At 34.2% G+C, this 27,767-nt stretch overlaps 4 protein-coding genes across 5 annotated transcripts; 3 read left to right on the top strand and 1 right to left on the bottom strand.

Annotated features, from left to right (window-relative positions):
* Positions 1-1,190: 1,190 nt before the first annotated feature.
* Positions 1,191-4,862, top strand: LOC108812863 (glycerol-3-phosphate dehydrogenase [NAD(+)] GPDHC1, cytosolic). 2 transcript variants are annotated; one of them, XM_056988992.1, is made up of 6 exons: positions 1,191-1,576; positions 2,589-3,267; positions 3,681-3,902; positions 3,971-4,218; positions 4,293-4,432; positions 4,530-4,862. In XM_056988992.1, the coding sequence occupies exons 2-6, from the start codon at positions 2,613-2,615 to the stop codon at positions 4,651-4,653; spliced, it is 1,389 nt and encodes a 462-aa protein (XP_056844972.1). In that variant the 5' UTR covers positions 1,191-1,576; positions 2,589-2,612; the 3' UTR covers positions 4,654-4,862. The 2 variants fall into 2 exon arrangements, with proteins under 2 accessions (XP_056844972.1, XP_056844973.1); XM_056988993.1 differs by lacking the exon at positions 1,191-1,576 and adding an exon at positions 2,458-2,517 and having other exon boundaries at positions 2,610-3,267.
* Positions 4,863-5,892: 1,030 nt separating this feature from the next.
* Positions 5,893-8,126, bottom strand: LOC108812864 (transcription initiation factor IIB-1). Its single transcript, XM_018585246.2, has 7 exons — positions 7,624-8,126; positions 7,165-7,189; positions 6,926-7,055; positions 6,691-6,821; positions 6,499-6,587; positions 6,346-6,422; positions 5,893-6,261 (listed from the first exon to the last, which is right to left on the bottom strand). The coding sequence occupies exons 1-7, from the start codon at positions 7,974-7,976 to the stop codon at positions 6,128-6,130; spliced, it is 939 nt and encodes a 312-aa protein (XP_018440748.1). The 5' UTR covers positions 7,977-8,126; the 3' UTR covers positions 5,893-6,127.
* Positions 8,127-17,203: 9,077 nt separating this feature from the next.
* On the top strand, positions 17,204-19,447 carry LOC108805618 (xylan glycosyltransferase MUCI21). Its single transcript, XM_018577541.2, has 3 exons — positions 17,204-17,564; positions 17,661-17,738; positions 18,166-19,447. Exons 1-3 carry the CDS (start codon positions 17,375-17,377, stop codon positions 19,374-19,376), a joined length of 1,479 nt encoding a protein of 492 aa, XP_018433043.2. The 5' UTR covers positions 17,204-17,374; the 3' UTR covers positions 19,377-19,447.
* Positions 19,448-23,670: 4,223 nt separating this feature from the next.
* On the top strand, positions 23,671-24,751 carry LOC108810604 (protein MIZU-KUSSEI 1-like). Its single transcript, XM_018582709.2, has one exon. It carries the CDS (start codon positions 23,799-23,801, stop codon positions 24,615-24,617), a length of 819 nt encoding a protein of 272 aa, XP_018438211.2. The 5' UTR covers positions 23,671-23,798; the 3' UTR covers positions 24,618-24,751.
* The last annotated feature ends 3,016 nt before the right edge of the window (positions 24,752-27,767 follow it).

Genomic DNA, 27,767 nt, shown 5'->3' on the forward strand with positions numbered 1-27,767 from the left:
AGTGATTTATTAAAGGGAAAATTCCATAAAAATACCCGAACTAAATTTTGTTAAGCTTTTTAATATCCAAACTTTTTCACTACCCAGTTTAATACCCCAACTAATTATTTTACTCAATTTAATATCCAAACTTTTAAAACTGTGCCCACTTTAATACCCGAACTTTATTTATTTTAATAAAAATACTAATAAGTTTCAAATAAAAGTTTAAAAAATCTCTAAAATTTACAAATAAACTCAGAAAATTCTAAATTTTTTTGGTGTTTGAGAAATAAAAATAACTAAATAGTGTAAAATATTAAATTTTGTAATAAAATTTCTAAGTTTTAAATATTGTATTTAGTTTGTTTTCTAAAATAAAAAACAAAATTTATTTTTATCATTCAAATTCATTTATTTTTTGAAAAAAAAAATTTCCATGGTTTATCTACCTTCTTTTCTAAATCTTAAAATAAAATTAGAATTTTTAATATTTTTTTCTTAGATTTTTTGAGATTTTATTAAGTTTTGTTTGCAACTTTTTAGTATTTTTATTTAAATAAACAAAGTTTGGGTATTAAAGTGGGTACAATGTTAAAAGTTTGGGTATTAAAATGAGCAAACTAATTAGTTGGGATATTAAACTGGGTAGTGAAAAAGTTTGGGTATTAAAAAGCTTAACAAAATTTAGTTCGGATATTTTTATGGAATTTTCTCTTTATTAAATGTTTGTTCTTTCTTTGTAAAGGAAAAAAAGAATGAAAGGTGCTGTGGGAAATCAATTCTGATTATAAAAGTGTGTTATTAGTTGATCAAATCATTTATATGTATTTATGACATATCATAAGATAATGCATGGCCTTTGACTTTGACCCATTTATTAACTTATTTATATGTGTGTTGTGAGTCGCTGGTATGAATAAATGTTGGTATAACTAAAAGGTTCACCAATAAAAGTTGTTCAAATGAGATAAGGAGAAAGAGTAGTGCCATTAATGACTTGTGTCCGAAGTTAGGCACCTTCCCTTAATTACTACTCATAACCTAACAAAGTCTCCCCCCTTTCCTCAACTGTTACCCATCAATGTTTGTGTCCATTCTTCTCCCTTTGCACAAAACATTGCTCTTGTTGTAGTAAGGAAGTATTAATTTTACAACAAAAAAGAAACTATCATGCAAGTTTTATGATTTTTGTGAGTAGATAAATATTAATAATACCCAAGAAAAAAATCTCGTGCGTTTTATCTTTTCTTGATTTGGCAATTCTCTCATGAGTTGATTTGAATTTGTTTATGGTTGCCGACACGAGAGGTTTGTTCTTTGAATTGAGTTGTTTGTTTACGAACTTTCTTCTTCTTCTTTCTTGTTGGGTAGATGAACAACTCAAAGACGGAGCTAACAAAGTTTTGTATTGACTTAGATAACATTTTTCTTTATTTTATTACATATCTTTCTCTGCATTTTCGTCAGGCTATAACATTACTATTTAAAGGTCTTTTCGGTATCTATTGAATTCTTGTCTGTTCTTTTTATTTCTTTTTTGTTATATATATATTGCAGAAGAACGTGCAACACAAGATATCTCAGTTTCTGTCTGGTGAGAAAATCTTAGAGATGTCAAATGGGCGGACTATAAATGGGCGGCCCGTGTCCAAATTGATATGGTCTGAAATGGACATGCCCATTTTGACCCAGTAACTAAATTTTGTCCACATGGACGAACCCAATTATAACATGGACAATATTGGGTTTAACCACTTGGACAATGGGCGGCCCAAAAATCTAAAATATCTAGGTTTAGCAAATTAGAAAAAACACAATATTTTTTTTTCCAACATTTTCCTTCCTGAAACCTGAAAGTTTGATTTCTAACTGTTTATTTGTGATTTTTGTTATGGAAAACATAATTTCCGCTAAAACTGAAAAACATAATTTTCCGTTAAAATCGAAAAAACGTAAATTTTCGTTAAAATCGGAAAAACATAGTTGCCCGCCAAAACCGGAAAAATGTAATTTCCTGCCAAGATCGAAAAATACAATTTTCCGCCAAAACCGAAAAATGCAATTTCTGCCAAAACCGAAAAACCGAATTTCCTGTCAAAATCAAAAACGCAATTTCCCGTCAATACCGAGAAACGTAATTTCTCGCCAAAACTAAAAACGTAATTTTCTGCAAAAATTGAAAAACGCAATTTTCCGCCAAAACCGAAAAATACAATTTATCGCAAAAATCGAAAATGCAATTTTTTGCCAAAACAGAAAAACACAATTTCCCACAAAAATCGAAAAAATGAAAATTATATTGTTTACATTAAATGGGTGTATGGGTCCCATGGACAGCCCAACAAATCATGGTCTTATTTGGTTATGGTCTCATTTGGACATGGTTCTATTTGGGCTTCGACCAAAAATGTCCAACAAAAAAATGAAGCCCATTCGGACACGCCCAAACCCGCCCGGCCCGCCCAATTGACATCTCTAGAAAATCTGAGTTAGTGAACCAAAAAATCTTATTCTTTTGGAGCAAGAAGCTGATTGGTAATAATAATATCCTAGTTGGTCTTCTTCTTGATTTTTCTTTTTGTGTGTGTGTGTGTGTGTGTGTTGAGTTTCTTGCTGTGGAAATAAAGAAAATGGTGGGAAGCATTGAGGCCAAGCCCCTGCTAACAAACGGATCTGTTCAACAAAACGGTCTTAACTTGGTGGAGAAACTTGATGACTTCCGTCGTCTTCTTGGGAAATCAGACAAAGATCCATTGAAGATCGTAAGCATCGGAGCTGGTGCTTGGGGAAGTGTTTTTGCAGCGCTCCTCCAAGAAAGCTACGGAAGTTTCAGGGACAAGTTTCAGATACGGATATGGAGAAGACCTGGTAAAGCTGTAAGCAGATCAACAGCAGAACACTTGTTCGAAGTCATCAACTCTCGAGAAGATATCTTGAGGAGACTGATAAGGCGCTGCGCTTATCTGAAATACGTAGAGGCAAGACTCGGTGATAGGACGCTCTACGCGGATGAGATATTGAAAGACGGGTTTTGTCTTAACATGGTGGACACGCCGCTTAGCCCTCTCAAGGTTGTGACTAATCTACAAGAAGCTGTGTGGGATGCTGATATTGTTGTTAATGGTTTGCCTTCAACGGAGACAAGACAAGTGTTTGAAGAGATTAGCAAGTACTGGAAAGAGAGGATCACGGTTCCTATTATTATCTCTCTGTCAAAGGGTATTGAAACTGCTCTTGCACCAGTTCCACATATCATTACTCCAACAAAGATGATCCATCAAGCTAGTAAGCTTCTTCTTCTTCTTCTTAAATTTTACCCTATTCACTTAAATAGTATTTATTTTTGTTCTAATACCAAAAATATTAGTTAAAATATATCATTACTCCAACAAAGATGATCCAACAAAGTTACCCTTAAATAGTAAAAAAAGTTAGCACACAAGAAAAAATTTCCTAAAATAACATTAGTTAAAATATATTTATTTTTGTTTTATATTTGGGTTTGAGTTTATTGATTAGTATTAATGGTCTAGTATTAAATGGTGTGGGTGGGATTAAGATATAAGTGTTTTTTGGGTTAAATTAGTGACATTTGGAATTTTGTTATTACTGAGTGCTATTTTTGGATAATTTTTTTTGTTTAAAAGCTATTTTGGAGATTTGCCCGATTGACATATCTTTGGTGTTTGTGGATATAGCTGGTGTGCCGATTGAAAATGTATTGTATCTTGGTGGACCAAACATAGCTGCTGAGATATACAACAAGGAATATGCTAATGCTAGAATCTGTGGAGCCGAGAAATGGAGGAAACCACTAGCAAAGTTCATAAGACAATCTCATTTCATTGTTTGGGACAATAGTGATCTTGTTACACATGAAGTAATGGGAGGTCTCAAGAATGTGTACGCCATTGGAGCTGGTAAGTTTCTGCGTGATTCAAGTGATTACATTCACAGGTTTGATCCTCTTCTTCTTTTTCTTCCTCAGGAATGGTGGCAGCGCTTACTAACGAGAGTGCTACAAGCAAATCAGTGTATTTTGCTCATTGCACATCTGAGATGATATTCATAACTCATTTACTAGCAGAAGAGCCTGAGAAACTTGCAGGGCCTTTGCTAGCTGATACTTATGTGACCTTGTTGAAAGGGCGTAACGCGTGGTATGGTCAGATGCTGGCTAAAGGAGAAATAAATAGAGACATGGGTGATAGTATAAGTGGAAAGGGAATGATTCAGGTACTCCTAAGTGATAACATAACTTCTGGCGTCTTTATGAATGCTTATGTGAATGTTGGACTATGTTTGAACAGGGTGTTTCTGCAGTGGGAGCGTTTTATCAATTGCTTAGTCAGTCTAGCCTGAGCATATTGCATCCTGAAGAGAAGAAACCTGTGGCTCCGGTTGAGTCATGTCCTATTTTGAAGACACTCTACAAGATACTCATCACAAGGTATTATTAGAATAGCTTTCATTGATCTCTTTAGGAAATTGCTTCTTTGATTCTGTTTTGGACTCTGTTTGTTCAATGCTGTGTCTGGTTATTGCAGAGAACAATCAACACAAGCGATTCTGCAAGCGTTAAGGGATGAAACATTGAATGATCCTAGAGACCGGATTGAGATTGCACAGAGTCATGCATTCTACAGGCCTTCCCTTCTAGATCAGCCTTGATTCTTGTGTCATGGCTTCATATAAACCAAACTTGTTGGATCTGATTATGAAGAGACATATGACATAAGTTACGTGTGCAGACTATTCTGTTGCCTGATCATGTCTTAAAATGGATTTTTGTTCGCTGTTTAATACTTGTACTGAACCATTTCCCTCTATGTTCAATGAGGCTTTAATTTATTACTAAGAAAGTGTCAACTTCATAAGCATTCTACTTTAGACTATTCTGAAACCCATTCTAAAAGCGAAGTAAGCTCCGTGTGATTTATACAAGCTAATGGTTGTACATCGAATCCAAGAAACAAAGAGAAGTGGTTGTTCTGTAAAGTCTAATGTTAACTAGACCAGTGAGAAAGGTTATGACTCCGTTCAATGCTCCGTACAATCGGTTAGCTGCAGTTTTAGCTGCCTGATACAGTGTTGAAGCAGGTCTTCTTTCTTGAGCTGCTTTTGTCGTTCAACTCGCTTATCAACATCACTGGGTCGCCCAACACTGGCTGATACAGTGTTGAAGCAGGTCCACTTTGTCAAATTCCTTCTATCAAATCCATTGTTGAATCAGAAAGCTGTGCAAGAACACTTGAACCCTTGATGATCTTAATCTTAGGTGGGTTGGTTTTTTCACTGGATCACTATAAATCACACCTCCTACTTTCTGCTTAATCTCTCTGATGGAACTTGTGTTCATGCCTCTATTATTGCTGCTGTCAGAACTTATCTTTCGCTTGTTGATTAGGACTGACTGACACAGGTTTCAACAATGCCTTTCTCTCTGCCTTTATCCATGCCCAAATAACCATATTTATGATCACCTCGTCCTTAAGAATAGTCTTCACAGCTGCACGCTTTGATCTTTTGCTTTTCTCATCATATAAATTAACCAAAGCTGACCTTCGTCAGATACCTCTTCCCCCCAAGCAAAAAGAAAGTAGATGCCACCCTCTCACAGACTGACAGAAGAATCTCAGTCAGTAGCTGCCTCTGTTGATCCCTTTTACTTCTTCCAGACCAAGCTAGCTGTCCCCTAGCTATAGTAACAGCAGCTTGCGCATAAAGACTATACTGTCACTTGCAGATCTCCATGACGCAGAAACATAGAGCCATGATGCCTAATCATGCTAAATGCCTCAGAATTAGCATCCATCACACTTAGTTTGTGCACAGTCCCAGAGCCTTCAAACAAAACAGAATGATCCACTAGAGAACAGGAAGCAACTGAATACTGAGAAGACAAAAACATAAGGCTATAAACCAAGGGGTCTTTGCCATTCATTGAGATAAGACCTCTTTTCTTACTATGATTTTTTAATATTTCTTTTAAAACTTCTTAACAAAAGGACTTAAAAAAAAAAAAGAATTGTAGAAAAAAAACCAAAAGCCTCTCTAATCGAGAGAACCAACTGCTTTGTATCCTCGTCGATACAGATATATAATAAGATAAGAGTTTCTATAGAAGAAGAATAAAGAAATCATTTCAAGGACTAGAGAGGTTCTTAAGATCCTCTTCCTTAGCATACCAACTCGGAGCTATCTTCTGAAGATGAGGATACAAGTCTTTGTATGAGTTCCTTATTGTTCCTTCTGCTACTCCTGTCGCTATAGCTATATCTGCGTCCCCACAAAATATTATTCAGCCTGAGATATTAGGAGCTTATAACTACTATTTGCTTGAATAAATGTTAAGCAAAAAACCTTTGAGAGGCTTCTTGTCATCAGAAAGCTGGGTTATGATATAGATAACTACTGCTGCTATTGATATAGGACTCCTCCTGCAAGACGCCACATAAAAACATATGTAAAGGGTTCTGCTATGTCTATCTAAACTGTAAATTAAAATGAAGTTACCTTATATCAAATTCCTCAGATTTTTTCACAGCTTCTTCAGCAGCTCTAACCGCTTGATGAGACATTCCAAGGTTAGAGCAGAACCTTTTCTGCAAATATCCAGCAATAAGATCGCAATGTCAAACAACAACAACAAAGAAAAAACTAACAGTACCAATATCAAGTTTTAAGGTACTTGTGAAGGACTCTTACCATGAAATCACCAGCGTGTATGGCGCCCATTTCCACAGAGTGACCAGTCTCCAGCCCCAATGTCTTAACTATAAAGTCTTTTGCTCTTCCCATTTCCTTCTTTGTCGCTCCATTAGCAACAGAGCAGATTTCTGTTCACAAGGTTTGAGAGATTTGATTTGACTTTACGATGGCAAAGCTTTTAATATCAGACTCTCCCAAAAAAAAAAAAAAGAGAAATATTTTCAAACTGTACCCTTAATAGTTCGTGGCTTGTCCTCTTGTCTACATGAAATGTACAAGCAGGCAGCCAAAAGCGCATCCTGGTTTCTTCCCCTGGTTGACTTTTGATCCTCCAGCCTCTTAAATATCTCATTAGCCCGATCCTACACATCACCAACAAAAAAGAAAACCACCACATCCGTAAACGATAAGCTCCAACAGCACATACTGAATCAAAGACATTAACAGAGAGAGAGAGAAGAACAAGGTTACCTTGATAGTTCCAACAAGCCCCAACCTGCGAAAAGAAAAAACGATCAACAAGTAAGTAAGTAAGTACTCTCACACGTAATCACCAATGAAACTGGCAACATAAAACAAACACTCCATACCAACAACAAAAAACATTTTATCACCAAGGACAAAACTTTCAATGCACATTAAAAAAATGTTAATTGACAATCTGATCTCCCAAACGAGTAAAATACTGGCAACATAAGACAACAGCAACACAATATATCACCAGGGACAAAAGGAACCTCCTTTTAAAAAAATAAATATTAATTTGACAATGTGATCTCTCACAGAAGCAACAACAAGGATAAAAAGGAACCTCCTTTTAATATGTTTAATTAACAATGTCACCTCTCAAACGAGCAAAAACTCCCAAAGAGGCATCAAAGATCCGATCCAATCTCAGAGGATACAAATAACCAAATCAATCAAATCTACCTGTCAGACATGGTGGCGATGGTTTTAAACGCCTGCAACAACCCACGCTCCGCATTGCCGTTACGATTCTGCCACCTCCCGAGGGAATTCGACAGGAAATCCCCCGAGGAGCCGTTCGTCTTCGCGATGACGGTGGTCAGAGCGCTGTCGGCGAGGAGCGGGTTCGTCGGGCCGCCGACACGGTTCGGATCGCTGTTGGACGACTCGTTCGCGAAGGTGCGCCACTCGGAGGTCTCGTCGATGGAGTGCGACTCCAGGACCAGGCCGCACTCGGAGCAGAGGGTGTCTCCGGCGGAGTGATCGACCACCAGCTCCGTCTCCTTCTTGCAATCCGTACAGTACGCGTCGGACATGATCGCGGGGAGAGGGAGAAAAAACCCTAATTGATCTTAACCGGGGGTAGATTTCTCCGGTTTGTGTTAACCGGCTTCGTCTTCTTCTCCGGTAGAGACAAATTAGGTGTGAGAGAGAGAGACGAGGATTGGAGAGACTCATCATCCGTAGGTTTGTCTCGCGTTTTATAGACGAAGGAGATGTAGGGGAATATTTTTGAGGTGCACCTTAGGGAGAAGATCTTGATCGTAGATTTTAGTGGGACCCGTTAGTAATTAATCGGACGGTTGTTTATTTTTCTCCAGCGATTCACGTTTGTTTTTATAGTTTCCTTTTTGGTAGTTTGCTTATCCGTTATAGGAGGACGGAGGAAAAAGAAATAAGTGACTTGTTAGGGAAGTCATACATACATACCGGTCGCATGTGTAGGGTTTAGTTTTTTTTTTTTTTTTTTTTTTTTTTGTCAACTGGTCACTTTGGACCTTTTAATCCTCAAACTGAGGTAAGTAGGGGTCGAACCCCCGACGTCAGGGCCCGAAGGCAGAGCTCAGCAGCCACTAGGCTACGAACAACCCGACGTGTAGGGTTTAGTTAGAAGTTTTTTTTTTAAGTACTATGAGTTGTGTTGAGTGTTTGGGTATAGGTGCAGAGAAATACCATGTGCTATTAAAAAAAAGTTAATAACACATAAGCTTTGACTTTCAAAATTATTATAAAAAATATGTTTTTATTGTAAAAATTAAATTATCAAGATTTGTCTTTAAATATTTATGGCCCTTAGAAACTGGTCATGAAACGATCAGGTTTAAATTTAGAAAAATTTGAATTAGTTACCTTTAAAAATCGAATATTATACATAATTTAAAAGTCAGATAATCAGTGCTCCCTTTTTCGTTTTAAGTATCATTGTAGAATAAAGTTTTAGTTAAAAATAATTCTGGTTAGTAATTTTGTTGCAAAATTTATTATATGTTATATGAATTTTTATAATTTATAGTTTATTTTTTATATATTCTTTGAAATACAGGTAAGTGTGCAAGTAGTGATATTTTATTTAGAAAAAATATTTATATTTATATTTAAAATATAAAAAATATTTTTTAAACTTGTATGCATAAATGTAAAATGACATTTAAATTAAAACGAATAGAGTACATGTTAATTATTTAAATTTGAAACCAACGGTGGATATTACGTTCCAATTATTTAAAAACCGGTCATGCTAGTGTTGTAATTGAACTTGGCTCAATACACATTCTTTCAAAATACATAAACCAAATAAATACTTGGTGGGGAAAAGTTATTCCTGAAATAGCCAAGCATTAAAACGTGAGACAGATTGATACTTCGCTTTGAAGTTGACATGCCACCCCTTTTTATACGTGTCTTCACTAAATAATTAATATAAAAATATGAATGAATTCAATCCCTCTAGATTTATTACCATAATATACAAATTCGCAACTTCTTTGCAAGAACAAATAATCTCTATAATAATGCTCAAGATACGTTTTACATTTATGACTAGAATCCCCTTAGTATTATTTGAGGAGACCACTTATGAAAATAACCTTTTGTCCATGTGTTTATTACATGTGTGTCATTTCCTATGTGGCATCTCCACATTTCATCTCACACCAATTTTTCAAAAGCCCATCCTTGCCTAGAACATTTACATCTCATGCCATTGTAGTGCACATATGTTATAATCAATACTTTTGATGTGCTATACGTGATGTACATATAGTTAATGTCGAACAGATTTTCTCTTATATTAAACTTTTTTATGTTTATAAATTCTTGCTCGCAGGAAATATTCTACGTATTATAACTTTTATATTATACCCAATGCTTTTTTATGTATATATATATTATACCCAATGCTTTTTATGTATATATATAAATTTTATGTTAGTATCAGCATTATAACTTCTATCCAAGAACATATATATATTAAACTTTTGTATGTTTATAAAATATTCGATCCAAGAACATATATATATATATATATATATTTTTGATCCTAGAACATATATATTTATATTTTTGATCCAAGAACATATATATATATAAATATAATGCTCATATTTTCATACACATCCATCATTTCGTGAAAAAAACTAATTTTTATACTTTTGTATTGTTATAATACAATGAAGGCATAATGTAGAGGGATTAAATGATACAATAAATGTCATTATTGAATATGAACGTTTTGGTTATGATTGATTTATGTTAAGTCCGTAATCAGATCGTACATTATTATTGATTTATGTTTCTTGATTGATATGATAAAGCATGATTGATATGATTAGCGATTTTAATTTTAATGTTTCATATTTGAGGTTACCATATTTATAAGAATAATGTAACATCCATCATTTTTATGTATATATATATATATATATATATATATATTTTATGTTAGTATCAGCATTATAACTTCCATCCAAAAACATATATATATTAAACTTTTGTATGTTTATAAAATATTCGATCCAAGAACATATATATATATATATATACATTTGATCCTAGAACATATATATTTATATTACATACATATATATATATTTTTTTTTGATCCTAGAATATATATATTGTTAATATAATGCTCATATTTTCATACTCATCCATCATTTCGTGAAAATTATTTTTTTTTACTTTTGTATTTTGTTATAATACAATGAAGGCATAATTTAGAGGGATTAAATGATACAATAAATGTCATTTTTGGATATGAAATCTCGGTTATGATTGGTTTATGTTAAGTCCATAATCAGATCGTACATTATTATTGATTTATGTTTCTTGATTTTCCTGAATATGAAATCTCGCAAAGCATGATTGATATGATTAGCGATATTTCTTTTAATGTTTCATTTTTGAGGTTACCATATTTATAAAAAAAATTTAACATCCATCATTTCGTTATTAACAATTATTTGATGTTACCATAATTAAAAAAATTCTTTGTCAAATTTGTTATAAAAGGAAAGCCAGGTGAGTAAATTATGTCTTATGTTTTCTTATAAACACTCTTTCTCACATTTCGTTCATACCCAACAAAAATGGCTGTCTTTTGTTTTGTGCCTTTCAAAAATATTCTAGATGGATCGCATAATCCTCATATTCTGATTGGTAATTCAATTTTTTTCTGTTCATGAAGTATCAAATCCCCTTCTTATTATTTGAGGAGACCATTTGACAATAAACCTTTATCTCATGTGGGATTTACAAGTGTGCCATTTCTTAGGTGTCACAACCACAATTCAGCTCACAACTTTTTTGAAAAAACCCTCTTCAATCTAGGCTAATTACATATCATGCCATTACAATTAATATATAGTATATGTTTCATTTTATGCATATTCACTAAAGACAAACAATGAAATTTAATGAGTTGCTAAATCAGGAAAATATCAATATTGTCACTAATTATATTTTTCGGTTATTATTTAACCATTTTTAAAAAAAAATTGGATACTCGAGATCAATAAAACAAAATGAATTAGTTGTGGGTGTCTTTTCTGTTTCTTTCAAAAAATGTTTTAAGACAATGGAAACTTTGGATCGATTTCCGAAATGTGAAATTTATTGTTTATATTATATACAATATTTTGAGTACTCTAATCGTTGAGAGTTTGAGTTTACACTATTTTATAAAATGTTAAGTCAATGTATAATGTTTTCAGAACCATAATTACAAAGATAACTTCAAAACTAAAATAATATTCGTAAATTATTAACATTTATAATCGTCAGCCACTTTTCGGGATTTCAATTATGTTTGAGTCAATGAATTATATTTACGTGAATCAAAAATAAACTTAATGAAGTAAATCTTGGTGTCAAGTCAAATATTAGTCATAAAATTTGACTCAATCAATCATATATGAGATTTCAATTATGTTTAGTCTATATTGTATTCTTTCCTATTTTAGAGCTAGACTGATGTAGAAACGTAAATCACATGCTGAAAATGATCACAATAACAACAGCAACATTATGACAAGCTTTCACAGTAAAATAATTTTTATCAATCAATTATATTCGGTATTTCAATTATGGTAGTCTATTATATTCTTACCAATTTTAGATGAAAATATAAGGATTGATTGTGATACATGATAGTAACCTAATAAATTTTCAAAATTAAAAAAAAAATATGCGATTGATTACTGATTTAATTCATTTTTTTTCAAAACTTACAGTAATGTCGTCATTAAGTGTGTTGCTTATGGAACACTTACTCATGTTTTCTAAAATTTATGGAATTCGACAAATGTTAACGTATTTTTTGTTTTACAGTTTCGGCAAATTAATTGGGGAAAAGGTAATTTATTATATTTTTTAAAACCGGTTGAGATAATATTATCTGTATATATTTTTAAATTTTTTTTTATCATGATAAGGTCGATTCAAGAATTTGACTAACATATGAGCCTAATGATGTTCTAGAAATTGTTGCTTTCAGAAAGAGGTAATATATTTCACTTAATTACTTCCCATTTATAATTCTTTGTAATTTGATAAGTTTATATTCTTTGTTATGTTCTTTATAGGATTGCAAACGGAGAGTTTTGAAGATACTTTCCACATCAGTTGTTCTTATTGATTGATTTTCTGCGAAACTTTTTTTTTAAGTTCTACTTTTCATAATTTATTATTATAATGTCTACGTTTTGTTTTTTTATGGCAGCAATAATTGGATTCTCTATTTTAATCCCTTATATATTAAAATAGAAGCACTTTTAGAGACTAGCCTTATGTTCATGTGTTATTAACAAGAATGTCATTTCCTATGTGGCAACACTATTCCTTCTCAACCTCTTTGTGTTAAAATCCTCTTCTTACTAGACTTATTAAATTTTTTGCCATTGTGAATTAATAGTAGCTTAACATAATGTTTTAGTCATATTAATTGATATTAATTGGTTATGTGCATTGATATGGACGATAATATCAAATCCGGTAGGGTTTTTATAATGTTATACGAAACTAATATGATAGTAAATGATATATATAGTCACAATTAATAGGGTTTTGACTATATATATGATTTATATTTTTATAATATTATATTTATTTACGACTCTAAATTATAAATGATATTTTTAGGGACTGGAAAATATAAATAATTCATACTTTTTCTATAAAACTTTAGTACATGACATTTATTTTGATGAATATTTTTTTGTATTTTATGGGATACATGACATTTATTTTGAGATAGACAATATAAATTGTTTTATATTATAATATCAAAATGTCGTATATAAAAATTTATGAGCAATCTTGAAAATTATAAAATACATTCAAAAAGGAATTCTATATTAAATTTATTGCAATCCCTAATTTTTTGCAAAAATACTTTATAAATGATGACATATATATTGAAAATGGAAATTTATATAATTCTTTTTGATTAAATTTAAGGCAAATATCAATCTTTAATGTGGATTTCCTTAATTTATGCTATATACATATAATACTTTCTATGATTATCTGAAAATCTCTGATTATAATCATATACAAAATTAATAGGATAGTCTAATATATATAGTCACAACTGATAGAGTTTTGACTATATATACAATTCATATTATTATAATATTTAACTTCTTTACGATTAATAAATGATACATGACATTTTTAAAGAGATTAGAAAATATACAAGAATCATAATTATGTTCTTCGATAAATATTTAGTACACGACATTTATTTTGAATAATATTTTTTAGTTTATGAGATACATGATATTTATTTTGGGATTGGACAATACAAACTGCTTTATATTGTAAAATCAAAGTCGTATATAAAACATTATGAGCTTACATTCAAAAAGGAATTCCATATTAATTTTTTTGCATTCCCTTAAATTTTGCAATAATACTGTTGATTACAAAATTATCATAAATGGTGATAGACATTTAATTTGTAAATTTATATAATTCTTTTCGACTAAATTTAAAGAACAAACCATTTTTAATGTGTAATTCCTTAATTTTCGCCATATGTTTATAATACTTTCTATTATTATCTTGAAATCTAAAATTATAATCCTAAACGAAATTAATAGGATAGTTTTATATATTAGTCACAACTGATAGAGTTTTGACTATATATATACGATTCATATTTTTATAATATTTAATTTCTTTATGATTCATAACATTCTTTAGGGACTGGAAACTATGATTATAAAACTTTGGTATGTGACTTTTACTTTTATTAATATTTTTTGTATTTTATGAGATACATGACATTTATTTTGAGATAATATAAACTGTTTTATATTGTAAAATCAAAATGTTGTATATAAATTTTTTTGAGCAGTCTTGAAATATTATAAAATACATTTCAAAAAAGAATTTCGTATTAAGTTTCTTCCAATCTCTTAGTTTTGTGCAATAAATTTTTTTACTAAATTATCATAAATGGTTACAGACATTAAATTTGGAAATTCATATAATTATTTCCGATTAAATTTAAGAAAAACATCATTTTTAATGTGGACTTCCTTAATTTTCGCTCTATACATATAATACTTTATATAACTGTCTAGAAATCAACGAACAATTAGGGATTTACAACATTACTTTGTGGCAATATCTAAATATATCAGCTGATGAGAAAAGAGATCGAATCCAACATCAGAACCGTAGCCCATGATCTCATGTCTCATCAAGATTTTTAGTTAAAAAACTCTTTATAAATAAAAGATAAATCAAAAGAAACTCATACGTATTTTGAGTCATAATGGATATTAAGGTTCGATAAAGGGTCTCTTTTACAATTTTGAGTTCTAATAAACCCACTAAATTTACTTCAATTTATTTATATTCTTCTTACAACTTTTATGTACTTCAAAATTAATATGATTTTAATGAAATATAACGATTTAACTTCGATAATAAGACAATTACGTTTGTCAACCATAATAAAATTATCATTATCCGGATACTTCAATAAATTTTTTGTTGATTGAAAAATTCAATAAACTTCTAATTCCAAATTGGTTTTTCTTACATTAATCTGTATATCAACATTACTTATGCTAATTATACCAAATATAATATGTCATTTTTATGTTTTCAATATCTATAATTAAAATTTATAATTTCTTTTGGTCCGCTCGCCCCGCACAGGGTGCGGGTGATCACCTAGTCTTTTATAGTATTTAGGATACTATACTATATGAATCACGTAAAGGATAAATTCTATGGTTTCTATCTTGTTTTTTTGTTTACACCTAAACATTGTGACTCAGATTCTAGTTTGGTTGAAAACATGTACCGTACGTGAGAGTTATCTAAGTTACATATAATAGTATGAATTTGAGCTGCATCAGTAACCAACAACAACAACAAAAACAATTGGCATATATTTGTGTTTGTATCTCTGTTATCATTATGCTGATTTTTTTTGCTTACTATTAATTATGCCGATTTTCTTCTACCAAAAAATGAAACATTCGGGCAGATGAATAGCCAAATGAAGCATTTGCTTCAAGGAACAACAATATATTCATATATTAAAGGTGCCCATAAAAAAAGGCACATGTTAGAAATAATATGTATGGTCAACTGGTTACAAATAACTAATAAGTATATATTCTTAGACCATTAAGCTCTTTCTACATTCAGCCTTTCTACAACTTAGTTTAGTTGTATTTGCTTTTGACGTGTAACTAAGGTGTTGTTACTTTAGCAGTGTTAGATCATTTTCTTAAATGTAGACTTCTTTGTAACTCATTTCGATACATTTTTTTTGTGCTTTGAGCCGCTGCAAAAACTATGGGTCGGCAATGCAGTTGAGCATGTTTTTAGAAAGCTGGGTTATCATGTAGATAACTGCTGCTGCTATTGGTATATGACCCCTACAAGGTGCCAGTAAAAACATCTGTAACGGTTCTGTTGTGTCTATCTAAACTACGAATTAAATGAAGTAAGTACCTTACATCAAATTCTTTGGATTTTTTCACGGCTTCCTCAGCAGCTTTAACCGCTTGATGATACATATTCCAAGGTTAGAGCATAACCTTTTCTGTAATATCAGGTGAATATATAAGTCAAAAAAAAAAATATCAGGTGAATATATGGTACTTGTAAGTGGCCAGTCTCCAGCCCCTAACCATGAAATCACCTACCATTTCCACAGAGTGACCAGTCTCCAGCCCCAACATTCGAGTATCGGATCTCTCTAGAACACCAATGAGACAGCCGTGTGCCAACAGCCAAGGCCATTGCAAAATTGCAATCAAATTTACAATTAAATCTAATCTAAAGTTTACAATAACGTTCCAAACATAGTAATATATATATTTTAGCGTGGCCTAGATCATCTAGGCTATATGTCGACTAATACTGAAGCTGGCGGTTTAGAGTTTTTAGGCGTTAATCTACAATCCAAACATGAAACACCACATAGTACATAAATCTTAATAACATCGGATACTCTCTCTTCTCTATACATAATAACAATCTGCATCCGACAGCATTCAGGTAAAAAAATACTAAAAATAGAACAAAAGAACCTAACAGTCTATCATATGAGTTTTCAGAAATCATTGGAACTTGGAAGAGATGAGATGTCGCCTGTTCCGTTGTAGCCTTAAATATTTATTTTTTCAAAGAGATACAACCTCATTGCCTTTTGTAAAGTAGCGTATATTAAGCGAATGTAATTATCAAAAGCAGATGTTCGGCGTCATGCACATGCCACATGCTCAACAAGAATCTACATGAACCTTTAAACTTCACGCCGTTTCAGAACCAAGAAACTACACACAGTGCCGTTTATCTTCTTCCTGATAACCCTTCCTTACGTAATTTCGATCCCAGTTCCAAACGAATAAGTCAGCCCACTAGGCACTAGCTTTCTCTTTTTTTTTTTGTTCAACGGCACTAGCTTTCTCTTTTCACCGTTATACACGGTCAGTGATAATTTCAATAAGAGGTTGCAAGAAAATAAAATAAAAAAACGAGTGTACGATGTAAAAACAAAAAAGGAATAAAATTAATTATAGGCGTAGCTACTTGACTTTTGACCGAACACTTGACAGCCGTCATCTCTCTGTTGTTTCCGTGTTCTTACCCAAAACCAGAGGAAAGTCCACTAAACACCATATAATTGAAAAAAAAAAAAGAATCATATAATAAAAAATTGTTATTTTAAATCAAATTGATCTCTTTCAACTAGTTTTACTCGTTAATAAAGTTGTATGTATATAAGCGTAAGTATCACAAGTCTCTTTAAATCATTCTCAAGAAACCCATCTCTCTTATCCTTCCTCTCCAAGAAAAGTTTGCTCTGAATTTTCTATATAATTGCCTGAAAACGTCACCTAAGTTGATCAAACCCTTCATAAAAAATCAAAACTTTGGTTCTGGGTTTTGCTTTGTTGACAAGAAGATGGTGCAGTATCATAGATTAATAATCCACCATGGAAGAAAAGAAGAGAGGTTTAGAGTTTCAGTAGAGGAAGTTGGTAGCTCGAAGCGAGCTAAACAAAAGTTTCTATCTTTTCTCTTCCTTTCTATCCTCTCTTGCTGTTTCATCATATCTCCTTATCTATTTGGCTTCTCCGCTCTCTCTCTCCTAGGTATGATCATTATCTCTCTCTCTCTCTTTCACACAACCTTATCTTTTGTTTCTTTGACTTATCACTCATCTCTCTGTTTTTCTTCTTCTTATGCAGATTCTTTTATTAGGGAAAACGAAGCTCTTAGCTCTTATGAGCCAGCCCTTGCCCATGTCTGCTCAGAAGTCTCCAATGGTTAGTATTCTAATGTCCTTTTCAGACAGAAGTTTGATCTCTTTGTCTTATATTAGAAACCCATCTTATGTGTTGTTATTTGTTAATATCTCTCTTTCACAAAAAAATATCACTCAATTTTATTTTTGCACAAAAATATCATTTTAGAATTTAAAGTAATTTTGACCCAGAAAAAACGAATTTAATGTAAAATTATTTACTTATTATAAAGTTATAAGAACTAAAAAATACATTATTTATAAATAAATTTATTTATCTTAAATATGATTGGCTGAATTAATATAATTAATAAAAAAATATAAAAGCATTTGAGTTATTTTTTTAATTTGTGTGAGAACTGAAAAGTATAAGTGAAAATATTTGCGAATATAGCGAGTGAGTAATATATAACTTACGGTTGTTGATTTTCAACTCTGTTGTTGTGTAGGAACCATATGTTGTGACAGAACCGGTTTGAGATCAGACATCTGTGTAATGAAAGGCGATGTTCGAACAGACTCTGCTACTTCATCACTCTTCCTCTTCACCTCCACCAATAACACCACAAACCCCGAAAAAATCAAACCTTACACAAGAAAATGGGAGACTAGCGTGATGGACACGGTTCAAGAACTCAACCTAATCACCAAATCTTCAAACAGATCATCAGACCGTGTCTGCGATGTCTACCACGACGTCCCTGCGGTGTTTTTCTCCACGGGAGGATACACTGGAAACGTTTACCACGAGTTCAACGACGGGATCATCCCTTTGTTTATAACTTCACAGCATTACAAGAAGAAAGTTGTGTTTGTGATCGTTGAGTATCATGACTGGTGGGAGATGAAGTACGGAGATATCGTCTCGCAGCTCACGGATTATCCACTGGTTGATTTCAGTGGAGATTCGAGAACTCATTGTTTCAAGGAAGCAACTGTTGGATTGCGTATACACGACGAGTTAACAGTGAACTCCACGCTAATGAGTCATGGGAACAAAACCATTGTCGACTTCAGAAACGTTTTGGACCGTGCTTACTCGCATCGTATCCAAAGCTTGGTTCAGGAGGAAACAGAGACAACAACAACAACACATGACTTGAAGAAGAAGCCGAAGCTGGTGATATTATCAAGAAACGGGTCAAGAGCGATACTAAACGAGGACCTTCTTGTCAAGCTAGCAGAAGAGACAGGGTTCGTTGTTGAGGTTCTAAGACCGGACAAAAGAACAGAGATGCCTAAGATCTATCGCTCGATGAACTCAAGCGATGTTATGATCGGTGTACATGGAGCTGCAATGACTCATTTCCTCTTCTTGAAACCTAAGACAGTTTTTATTCAGATAGTTCCGTTAGGGACTGATTGGGCGGCAGAGACATACTATGGAGAGCCAGCAAAGAAGCTAGGGTTGAAGTACATTGGTTACAAGATTATGCCGCAAGAAAGCTCTTTATACGGTGAGTATGGCAAAGATGATCCTGTCATCAGAGATCCGGATAGTCTCAATGATAAAGGATGGGAATATACTAAGAAGATCTATCTACAAGGACAGAACGTGAAGCTTGACTTGAGAAGATTTAGAGAAACGTTAGCTCGTTCTTATGATTTCTCTATTAGAAAGAGAGTTAGAGAGGAAGTTCCTAATCTGTTTGTTTCATAAGAGTAAGAAGAAAGTATAACATTCTTTTGTAAAGTTTTTTTAAAAACATTTAATTCAAATTCTTTTGAGTATTTGCTGTATGACTTAATTATTATTTTCAATCATCAGCATATAGTTCAACTTCATCCTAGCAATTAGTCAAAATATGAAATGCAATAAGGCCTATATGGTTTATCTTATACTCCCTGATCCATGTTTAGAAAGAAAAAATATATGTTTTTAAAAGCTGCACTTTTACATTTTATGCACTTTATTGGATAATAATAGTAAATTGTAAATTTCAAAAAAAAAAATTGTGATTATTCAATTTTAATTGACTAAAAACATGAAAAATAATTAATCATAAATTTTAAAAATAATAATGTATTTATAATCAAAACTAAAAATGTTATCTTAATATGTGTTAAACTCCAAAACATCTGCTGAAAGGAGGGAATACTATTTATTTGCAAACATATTAAATTGTTCACCAAATCCTATCAGTTCGCCCTAAGAGAGTTTCCTCTCTGACGCACTTCCCGAGGCGCCGCACAGCTCTTCAAAATGGAGGTCAGCCACCGCAGCTCAGCCAGTCACGACCTCTCTTCCTGCTAAGCGGCACCGGCTACAGCTCCGTCATCCCGTCCTCCACCTTCAAGCTCGTTCTTCTTTCTCGGTTTCAATGGTGAATGCTCCTCTTCAGCCGTTTTTAAGGCCTCCGCCAGATCCGCCACCGAGTAAGCCTCCTCCACCACCGTTTGAGTCTCTCACTCCAATGAAGTCGCCTGAGCCGCCAGACCCTCCAGATGCAGTCTTCATCTTCGTTCTTCTCCCTACGTCGATGAATCCCGCTACCCCCCTCTTCATATGGTTACTCAAGCTGCAGATCTAGAGTCTTCTGTCTCAGGCGTCCTCAACCTCTCTCTCCTGTCGTATGGTGTAGAGGTTTCAACATCTCTAGTCTCTCATCTGGTGGCAAACAGGTCTGAGCCTTGCTCTATTCTTACAAATCAACTTCTCAGAGTACCCACCGGTTTAGTTCCTCCATCCTTAATTTCCCCTCTCCTACTCACCAAAAGCTCCACGGCCAGTTCTGCACTCTCTCCAACCTTTTGTCTCCATAGGGAAACTAACCACCACCGGCTCAGCATGATCTCAAATGTAGTTGTGGAAGTCATGTTTATTATCTGGTTGGATGAAAGAATCATCTCGAAACTGTTTTCTATCCAATACACAGCACACCAAAGCCTTGAGGACTGGCTTTTGTTTGTCAAAATATTGGTGGTGACTTGTCTAGGGAATGGTCAATCCTCACCAATGTGCTACTTCAGATTGTGGTTTTGTTTCTCCGGCTGGCTGGTTTTTTCCCTTCTTCAATGCAATAATAAAAAGCGTGACTCAACCTCCCTTCCATGTTCTTCAGACGACAGCTTTTTCACTGAGGCATCCCGCCAGTTCACATGCCGCTGTCTTACTTCAGTATACAGGGTTCACCTAGCCCCAAGCCGTGATGTTGTGCTTGATTTTGCTTCACTGTTTTATCAGCTATCACAGGCCAGGAGAGTCTACACAGTTTCTTCTTCATTGCTCATGAATATTAGATTCAAATCTAGGCATATAAGGCTTTTCTCTACAGTCAAGAAAACAAGAAGCACACCCTCATCAACTCAGACTCGCATCAGACACGCACAAAGGATTCAACAAGACAGAAAATTGATCACATGTAAGATGGATGCAGCCTTCGGGAAGCTAGCAGGCTTTGGATGGATATTTTCAGGCCACGGCCTAGAAGCTCCGATCCATGGATCCTTGGATAAAAGTTACATCGGATCTCCCTTAATCGCAGAGGCATTCGCGATGCGATCAGCCTATTGCATGGTGCTAACCTTCGAGTTCCCAAAACTCAAGGTTTTCTCCGACAATTCAACGCTCCTCGGAGCTATTTTCGGCAATCTCCAGTCTAAAGAAATCATCGGACTTGTGAAAGACATCCGTTCGATCTCCTCTGGTTTTGCATCAATCTATTCCTCGCTCTTCTCTATTTTAGTAAAAATGGCTCTTCAAGTCTTCTTATCTTTGTAATGGATTCAAGAGTTGGGTCATCTTTGGACCCATTCTCTATTTCTTAGTTTCTAATGAAATTTCTGTGACAAAAAAAAAATAAATTGTTCACCATTTAATAATCAAAACAGAGTCAGCTCTGATACTAATATGAGAGATGAGTGCCAACGACCTGCTTAATGGAACTAATGGGTTTCTTGCTTGAGCTAAATGTTGTTTCAACTTTTTCAGTATTATTTGATCTAGAGATTAGAGGTACCAGTCAAGCTCAATAAGGCAGCTTATAACGGAAGAGTCTCAGCCATTGGAAGCTAAGTACATTGCACTAAACCATCAGAAACATCGACCCTGAGGCCAAATCGTCATCTGTTCCTACAGTGTTCTTCTCCACAGGTAAGATACACAAGAACCCTATACGAGTACTCCTTCTCGAGTGTGGTGGGCTTTCTTGAATATCAGATGGAAGGTCGAGAATTTCAAGTACTACTCTCCATGCCAGATCACACACAGTTTGTGTTCTATTGTGCCTGCACACAGCGACACCAAGTCGTTACAAACGGTGAGAGTCATTGATACATAGGCTTTAAAAAATGGATTTGCAATTGACTCACCAAAAAATACAGGGTCTTGACGCCGTTGCTGGATATATTTGAGATGATGCTAATCAATGGGAACTGTTCATTATCTGGTTAACCGAAACAGTTTAGATGGTACAGAGATACAAACTATAAGAGAAATTAAAAATTTATTGATGAATGATAACCTTACATATTTTTAAGCTGAGACCAGTTGCCAATACATTCTGAGATGGTGGCTAGAAGTGATTGTCACTTACCCTTCAGCACTTGAAAATACACACAAAGTTTAGAGGACTGTAAAATTTATTTTCTTGGACTACTTTATAGGTGTGGAAGTTCCCTTAGTCCAGTGGTTTGACTAAGGGTTCAATTGTTTCTACACCTGGAGGTCTGGGGTTCAAACCCCAGAAAATACCAATTATGCAGATTATAGAAAAACAGATTACAGGAGATCTTCAGCTTGGTGCAGAGCGTACCATCAAATATGGATCTCATAGGACGACTCAAAGTGGTGCAGTCAGACGTGTATTCTCATAGGATGGTAGAATTGTCGGCTGTAAAATCGTCTTTGTAATATTCTCATCATTGTAATAGCATAATTAAATCGATAATAATCGATCCAGACGTTAAAAAAGTACTACTTTATAGGCTTAGAAAGTTGAAAAAAGAGTTTGGGCTGCGTACGAATTTAATTGTTGACAAAATAATCAAATTGGGTTGTAAAATTAGTGAAATAGATTTATGGTGGCAAGAAAAATAATGGAGTATTTAAATTTGTTTTACTAAAATGTAATTGGTTGATTATTTTTAATGAAGTGGATAGGCTAGGAAGACTTAAATAAGGGCTTTAATATATAGTGTAACTACATCACCAATATATTCCAGCATGATTCATGAGAAAAAAGAACCATATTTTTATGTTTGGAACCGGCCAAAGATTACATTAGTCCCCATTACGATTCTCCCTTTTATATAATCGGATAACTACATTACTTTTAGCTTAGGATGGTTATGGTGATAATTTTATTAAATTATTTGATTTTATAATGAAAGCAAGGTTCCATGCCTATTTATGGATACATTATTGTGGCCTCGCACTTGTGCACAAATAATATAAACAAAGAAACATGCATGTATATCATTTTATCATGTTCTTTTATCGTTTGATCAAAAAAAAATCATGTTCTTTTTATCGTTTCCTAAGAATCATTGTGGCTCACTAAGATGATTTTACCATGTTCTTCTTTTTGTTTTCTTTTATGAGTGTTCAAAATCCCACCTGTGATATCGATATATATAGCATTAGCTTATAACCCGGCAGTTAGTTGATTAATTAAGTCTCTACGTGTACACGGCCTCCCTCTACTAACCTTCTTTAATTTTCATCGACATTTTAGTGTATGTATGCATTTAAACAGGAAAAACATCCATAATTTATCTGCATGGACAGTAACATTTTTGCACAAACTTTTAACATATGTTGTCTTTGTGGTGTATATTCCCAACTTCCCATATTATTATATTTTTGGTAAACATCCAACTAGCTCTATGTTTTCTGACAACTTCAATCCCCAATAAAAAACTACAAATATATAATTTTATTGGTGGCAAAATAACATAATCACATACATATGTACATGTAAAAGGTGTATAAATACATACATTCAGAACGGCGAACACTCATACATAATCACTTTGGTCGGCTGCTTTCTTCCTTTCTCCCTCCTCATACACCTCTTTTCTCTTTATAAAAATCAACGGTTCTCCAAATTTCTCAGTGGTTCGAGAGACGTATCACAAAAGAATGTTGCAGCACAAAGAACTCGCTCTTCAAAGAAGCTTCAGCTGCAACACAAGAAAGACCAGTGCAGAGACCTCTCCGGCGCGTAGGTTTCACTCCCGTTCTCGTTCCTCCTCCTTGATCCCACCCATCCCTGAGCATGAACTCTTCCTCGTACCTTTCCAGAGCATCATCTCCTCCTCTAAACACATAGTGAAAGTCAACGCGAAGCTTTCATTCTTCTCACGTGCTATTATCAACCTCGTTAGCCTACCGCCATCTTCTTCCTCCTCCTCCGGTGTTTCTAACCAGATGATCACCGGTAGATCCTCTTCACTCGGGAGAAGGGTCACCGGGACTTTGTACGGACACAGAAGAGGCCACGTCACGTTTTCAGTCCAGGAAGGTCCGAGAACCGAACCAGTGTTTCTCTTAGACCTAGCCATGTCAACGGAAACTCTAGGCAAAGAGATGTCGTCAGGGCTCGTCAGGATCGCGTTGGAGTGCGAGAAACGTCACCGTTCGGGGACTAATCTTTTCCACGAGCCCAAGTGGACCATGTATTGCAACGGCAGGAAGTACGGTTCCGCGGTGTCGCGTGGAGGAGCGCGTACCGAGATGGATTGGCGCGTGCTGAATACGGTGTCGAGTGTAACGGTTGGAGCTGGAGTTATTCCGACGGAGAATGACGTGTCAGGTGGTGGAACGGAGCTTGGAGAGTTGTTGTATATGAGAGGTACATTTGAACGAGCCGTGGGGAGCCGTGATTCGGAGGCATTTTACCTGATGAACCCTGACGAAAACGAAGGTCCTGAACTCAGTATTTTTCTTCTTAGATTGTGAAAGTAAATGTTTTTCTTAAGAGAGAGTTATTTCACTTTTAAAAATATTTGAAAATGTATTAATTAACTTGTTATTATTTGGTATTTTTATTGTTGTTGTATTCACAGCAATTTTTTGTATTTTGATTTTTTTTTGTTAAATTGAAGAAATAAAGGATGTGTTTAAGCAAAAAAATTTGAAGGTTGTGATCATTAGTATTTGTTTCTCTTAATGCAAGGCATGAAGTCCCCCACATGAATAGACAAAATGTCTCGTGTTTTATAGTTTTATTTTTGTGTGTTTGTTTAATACTTTCATTGGGTATCATTTTAAATGGTTTTAAAGATTTTTTTCACAAAGATTAACCAATATTTTAAAAATAGTATTTTGTAATTGGTCATAAATTTCAAGTGATATTAAGTTCTACCTACATTAGTGAAAACATCACTTATTTTAAAACAAAATAAAAATTCTTAAAAATCATTTAAATTGATACGGATAATTTTTTTTTTTTTTTGAGAATAAGTTACTAGCGTAGATAGGTGGAATTTTCTTTTTTACTTATGGTTAGCGAGGGAGACGTTTCTTGTTGTGTGGCTCAAAGTTTAACTCTATTTTAGGTTTCATGTATGTGTTTTGGTGGATTCAGATCTGTTAATATGATACTATAACAGAGAGATGGGTGCAGACTTTATTGTTCTGCTTAATGAGACTAATGGGTTTAGCTTTGAGCTAAATGTTGTTTCAAATTTTCAGTATGCATTATTTAGTCTAGTGATTAGAGGTATCAAACTCAATAAGGCTGACAGTCTATAACTCAGAGTCTCATCCATTGGAAGCTAAGGTCATTGCATTGTAATAGACTATATGAGGATATAAAGTCAGACCTGTTTCTGTTACTTTTTTTGTTGTTGTAAACAATTCTGTTAGTTTTTCACTATCCGTTTTAAGTAGTTCATGTGGATGTCAACCTCCCCTGTAGCCAAATCTTTAGATGTTCCTACAGTGTTCTTCTCTCCACAGGTAGATACACGAGAACGCTAGCTATACCCTGAGCTTTAGCTATAGGATATGATTATCCCTTTCTTTATAACTTCAGAACATTTCAACAACAAAAAAGTTTGTGTTTGTGATCGTAGAGTATCATGATTGCTGGGAAATGGAATAAGGAGATAATGTTTCACCATACATTGTTTAAAGGATGCAACTGTTTGACTGCGTATTCAAGACCAATTAAAACAGTGGTGAATTCCACACTAATAATTAATGGGTTCAAACCATGTCATGTAGTATGCAATTAGGATAAATCAATACTATATTAAAAGGTAAATAAGCTTCATAGATAGAGTGTCCACGTCGACATAAAAAATTGGCCAATCAGAACATTTCATTAAAACACGTCAGATGGACTTAAGTCTATTGATTTGTGTCTGGGCTTCGTCTGCTTTACGCTTGGGCTTTGTCAATCGATTTTCCCTTACGCTCGAGGATCTACACCTCTGCCTCTTCGTTTTCACCGTTTGATACCACAGCGATTCAGTTCTATCGATCCACTTCTCCACAAGCAATACTCCACTACATCTCGATCCATCAATTTCTTCTTTATGATTTTTCCTACAAAGCTTACGCCGCAATCATCTCTTCTCTCTCCGGCGAAGAAGTAGGTCCTTTTGTCTTCCCTGTCCATTGTCTGTGGATTCACTGCTCGAGTCTTACTCTGCCATCAACATCTTCGCCAGGACAATAACCATCTCACTGGATACATCGGAAAAGTTGTCGGTGGATGCGTCGTGGAAGGATCATTAAGCGTCTTTAGGCCTAAGGATTGTTTGGAGTAAGCGTTCAATGGAGTATCTTCCTTCTCTTATCTCTATTAATCTGATTACGTAGCATTCTATGGCATTAAGTTTCTTCTAATTACACTTTTCAGTGAGGGAGCGTTAACCCTTGCAGCGACGTCTCAGTCATAAGGTATATGGAAACATATTTTCGCTTTTGTTTAAAGCATCAAACTTGAAGATTGGATTTTGGGGTTACTCTTCTTAGCTTTCTTCAGGTTCACACAGCAGCATAGAGGAGAATCGCTGCCATATGAACTGGTAGACAGACTGTGCGAGAGCTCGAATAGCTGTTCTTGCTGTTGACGCAACTTCAAGATCTGAAGCAATGAAGGTATAAAGCTTATCTATGAACCATATCCTCACATCTTCATTATGTCTTTTTGTATCAAAGCTTTTGTTAATTGGCTTTTTCAGGAAGAAGTATTAGCAACGGTCTTCTCAAAGACAATCCCGTGGCGGAGTTGATATTATACCCAAACTGAATGGCCTCCTCACCACAAACTTTACTTCAGATGCCACTAAAGCTAATGTAAGTTAAGTTTGACATTTTATTTTATGTGATTGACATATGCCTAGATTAATCTCTCTCTCCCTCTGTTTCATTCTTTTTCTTTGTCACGATCTCTCCGTTTCTTTCTGAATTGTTGATTTAGTTGATTTGTTGTTACGGTTTATGTAGCTGTTTTTAGAGATTTGTTGTATTTTACAATGCTGTTTCTTACTTTGCTTTCTTTGTTTGTGTATATTCTCAGTATAATTTTCTTCATTGTTTGATTGAGGCTGATTTGAATTATGTTTTTTTGTGTTGCAGTTTTAGTAGCGACGGGCGGAATATATATAATATATCCTATAAATAAAGATGACGAACTCCGCAAATCACACCGCTTCATCCAAATCATTCTTATATTTTCTTTTCAATCGTGGAACTTTTAAGAGACGTGGAGATTCCCCTCTTACATGGAGTTGATGCAGCCAAATTGCTTTACATTACATCCTCATCCCTAACTGCAGAAGATTCGACCGAGTCATCTTTCAACTTCTCCCACGCCGGCTTCCAAGACAAAGAGACTGATTCAGGTCTTACAGAGACTGGTGCTGTACTGTTGTGTGGTCTTGCATATGATTTTAAACACTGCCTGCTACTGCAAGTTTAGGGCCTATTATTTTATTACATGTTCTTTGTGTGTTTGTTGTAGGAAGCATATTGACCTGGTGTTTAGATTTCTTAATGGTGCAACCCATTTAGTAAGAGGTGATGGAAGAATTCATGTCTCTCACAAGGAAAAATCACCTTTTTATCATTGGACGCTCGAAGAGATCGCTGACAGAT

Source organism: Raphanus sativus, chromosome 6 (assembly GCF_000801105.2).
Source record: "Raphanus sativus cultivar WK10039 chromosome 6, ASM80110v3, whole genome shotgun sequence".
Taxonomy (NCBI): domain Eukaryota; kingdom Viridiplantae; phylum Streptophyta; class Magnoliopsida; order Brassicales; family Brassicaceae; genus Raphanus; species Raphanus sativus.